This window comes from Propithecus coquereli, unplaced genomic scaffold, assembly GCF_000956105.1.
Source record: "Propithecus coquereli isolate 6110/MARCELLA unplaced genomic scaffold, Pcoq_1.0 Scaffold54, whole genome shotgun sequence".
NCBI classification, from domain to species: Eukaryota; Metazoa; Chordata; class Mammalia; order Primates; family Indriidae; genus Propithecus; species Propithecus coquereli.
The window spans coordinates 4,383,852-4,387,725 of record NW_012151285.1 but is presented as its reverse complement, the minus strand read 5'-3'; the positions used below and the strand labels follow the sequence as shown (position 1 = coordinate 4,387,725).

The window sequence follows — 3,874 nt, the reverse complement described above, 5'->3', positions numbered from 1 at the left end:
GTTTGTTTTCATAAATTTTCTTAAAACTCAAGGCTTATTAATTCATCTCACATTCTCCCACTTATGACAGAGACATCAACTAACAAAAAAAAACAGTGCAGGCTTGATGACTAATCACAACTGAAATTTGGCTTTAGAGCTGAGAGAATAGAGGAGTAGTTAGAGTTATGGGGAATTATAAGGAACATGCCCCATACATAGATAAATATCCATAGAATGAAAAGGGAAGTTAGACATGCAGATATCTTGAACACAGTTCCAGACAACTAGGAGTGAGAAAATTCAGTATCACTAGATTTTCATAATTTGTTTCTAAGAAATCAAAACTCCATATTTTATGTTGAATTATTTTTATTTTTAAATATTGCAACTAATTTGAAGTTTATGAAAAAGCCCACAGGGGCCTATATTTGTGAGATGAACAAAGCTTTGCGGGCAGGATTTGGTAGAGTACCTGAGAGTTTGTGGTCTATTATCTCAACTGGTATCATTCGCCACCACATTGCTGTGACGAGGGTTGCATATATAGGGGGAAGAGAAGGGTACCATTGTATGCCTACAAGGGCAGACAGATGGTTGTGCCATGATAGACAATTTGCTGACTTTGTTATTTTTATTAACACTGGTCCTCCTTCAAGTTAATAAAGTCATTCTTGGTTGTGATAGGATGGCAATTTTTTTGAAAGTTCTTTTTGAAACAGGGATTTGAGAAAGGAATGGTGCTCACAACATTGCCTGGGCAATGTTGGGCTAGGACTTTTACCCCATAGGCCAGGAGCCCATAGGAAGAAATTTGGAAATTTAGATGATCAAAGGATAAACTTGTTAAAAGTAGCTGTTTGATGTGAGTGCAGATATTTCATCATTTCTTTGACTTTATACAAATCCTATACAGTAGGTCTTTAAAAAGATTCCAATTAAATATACTTTTAAATTAAGAAAAAAATAGTAATTTTAGTACCTGTTATATACTTTTATTACATCTTTATTAAATAGATTTGCAATTCAGTGACATGGTATTACACTTCTTGAGCCCTCATATCACATATGTGCTATGTGTTACATCAGTGCATTTGTCTCGAATTGTCAGCAAACATATAGCTATATTCAAAGAACATAGTGAATCTATCAGACATTTTCTTATTTTGTTTTGTGTTTTGATTTAGGATTAAATAGGGATGAAGACAACAAAAGCAACAACAAAAACGCATGTAACAATGTAATTACTGAAACTAAAGTTGGAGCTCTGGGGACAGACATTGCCATGACGGGTGTCCAGAGGAAGACCCGGGCACTCCATGAAGGTCCCTGATAGTGCAGAGAGACCGTCATGAGTACATGTTCAGAAGTCTTGGGCAGGGCATCTTAGGTAGAGGCAGAGACAGACACAACCTAATAAAGCTTAAGCTTGACAGCCCTTCTCTTGCTTGACATTTTCCAAAGCTCCATTGGCTCTCCTCCAGGGAGACTGGGAGAAATCTGCGGCTCTGGCTCTGCTGCTGTAGCCTAGGAGTCACTGGTGGTAGTCCGCAGGCTGTAGGTGTATCCAGAGGGCTGCTCACACTGCTTTTAGACACATCTGGCCGCCAGTGTCAACCTTATAAACCTCAGGGAGCTTTGACTTCAAGAAGAAGGATTAGAACAAAGACACTACTCTGCTACGTGCTAGGAGGCCTCTAGAACCCAGGGTACAAAACTATTTGCAGCTGATCCTCATACACAGAACCCCCAGTACCAGCAGACTGGGGTGTGGTGGGGAGCCAGGGACACCTGGCTGAGATGAGCATAATCTCAGGCTTGAAGCACTGACTGAACGGAAATGACAGAGGATGTTACAGGTGTGGCGTTACTCATAACAAATGGCCATGTTGAAAGAAGCTTTTCTGTGTCATTAAAAAATAATTCAAGTATTTTTGATACATAATTTTTAGAGGAAAACTGGATTATATTTATATTCTTTCTACAGAAAGTCATGTTGACAAAATCATTGTCATATATAGAGGTGGCTCAAAGACTATGCAGCCAAAAAATGTAGAGAAATGGTTATAGATGATGATTATGATGGTATCATATTATTGCCTTGATTTTGTGACATTTGTGGGTTTTTTTAACTTTGGAAGTTTTTGTTTGTTATTATTTTTATTCTAAATTAACATTCATGTTTATATCTATTATTATATTCATCATGTTGTTTTATTTTTCTTAATGAAGATCTCCAAAATTATACTTTTCAACACCCACAAAATCTGAATCTACATCTCAGAAAGCCAGGACAGAGTCATGTACCAAAAATAAGAGAAAAAAATACAAGCTGGCATGACTTTGCAAATGCTCATAAGGCATTCAGACTTTTGAAGTGGGGATTCAGAGATCCTGTGGGAAGGTACACCCCACAACATTTTACAAATATAAGAGTATAATACAAAAGCCATGAAATAAGTTTATTTTGAAACAGTTTTGATTTGATTGAATAGAGTGGAATATCCACCCATTACTTGTCGGAGAAGAAAATCCTGACAGTCCTGTCCCTCCTTCTGCCATTGTCACTTGTGGCTCAATAGTGGCTGCCACTTTGCTCTTCTTCACATGGCTCCACATGGATCTTTTCTAGCTTTTGTTTTGATTTCATTTTTCTAAATACTATTTTTTCCTAAATATTTGTTCAGAATTATGCCCATTGACTGCATTGCACTCCCCACTCAGGGAAGAAAGACCTCTTTAGCCAACACAGGAGCAGATGTATAAGTCATAGCCAGAGAAAATAAGAGAGGCTTTCCTGGCCATGATGGAGTAGGCATTAATGACATACAGTCATAGCTTTTGTGACATGAATGTATTTCATTCACATAGAGCCATAAAAGCAAAATGAGTTCACCCATAAATATAAGATGAAGGAATTTAGTTACCTACAATTACAAAGATTACTAAGTTACATATATGCAAATGAGGGAGTTCAAATATGGAAAAGATGACATTGTAAGGTGCCACACCCGTTGCTGAGAGTATATAAATGCCCCAATCCAGAGTGTCCTTCAAACTTACAGTCTTCTTAGCTATACTCAGCTGAACTCACATCTCCCATCAACATGTCCTTCAACTGCTGCTCTGGAAACTTCTCCTCCCGCTCCTTCGGGGGCTACCTCCGCTATCCAAGCTCCTCCTGTGGCTCTTCCTTCCCCAGCAACCTGGTCTACAGCCCTGACCTCTGCTCCCCCAGCACCTGCCAGCTGGGTTCCTCTCTCTACAGTGGCTGTCAGGACACCAGCTGTGAGCCCACCAGCTGGCAGACGTCCTTTGTGGTATCCAGTCCCTGCCAGACATCCTGCTACCGCCCAAGGACCTCCTTGCTCTGCAGTCCCTGCCAGACGACTTACTCTGGATCTCTGGGCTTTGGATCCAGCAGCTGCCGCTCCCTGGGCTGTGGATCAAGGAGCTGCTACTCCCTGGGCTGTGGACCCAGCGGCTTCAGACCCCTGAATTTTGGAGGCTGCGGCTTCCCTTCTCAGAGCTGTGCATCAGGATTCTATCGCCCATCCTACCTGGCTTCTAGGAGCTGCCAGTCTTCTTGTTACAGACCAACCTGTGGATCTGGCTTCTATTGATCATCTTATTAATTTACTAATCTTATTAACCAACGTAATTAACGGCTCTACTCACAATCTTTACTGTCTTCATTATATACGGAAAGAATTATTCTCTAATTCTTTAGTTATCAAGTTCTCAGCTTTTCTCTGGCCTCAAATACTGGCTGAGAGACTTTATCCAAAAAACTCTGTAATTAGTGTACTAACTCAAAATAATGTCTGAAGTCTGATTGGAGATGGAATTTATAGTGTTGAATTTTCTTCTACAATTGTATGAAAAGTCAAATCAT

At 39.8% G+C, this 3,874-nt stretch overlaps 1 protein-coding gene across 1 annotated transcript; it reads left to right on the top strand.

Moving 5' to 3' along the window:
- Positions 1–3,086: 3,086 nt before the first annotated feature.
- LOC105820809 (keratin-associated protein 13-1) lies at positions 3,087–3,602 on the top strand. Its single transcript, XM_012657370.1, has one exon. It carries the CDS (start codon positions 3,087–3,089, stop codon positions 3,600–3,602), a length of 516 nt encoding a protein of 171 aa, XP_012512824.1.
- Positions 3,603–3,874: the final 272 nt, after the last annotated feature.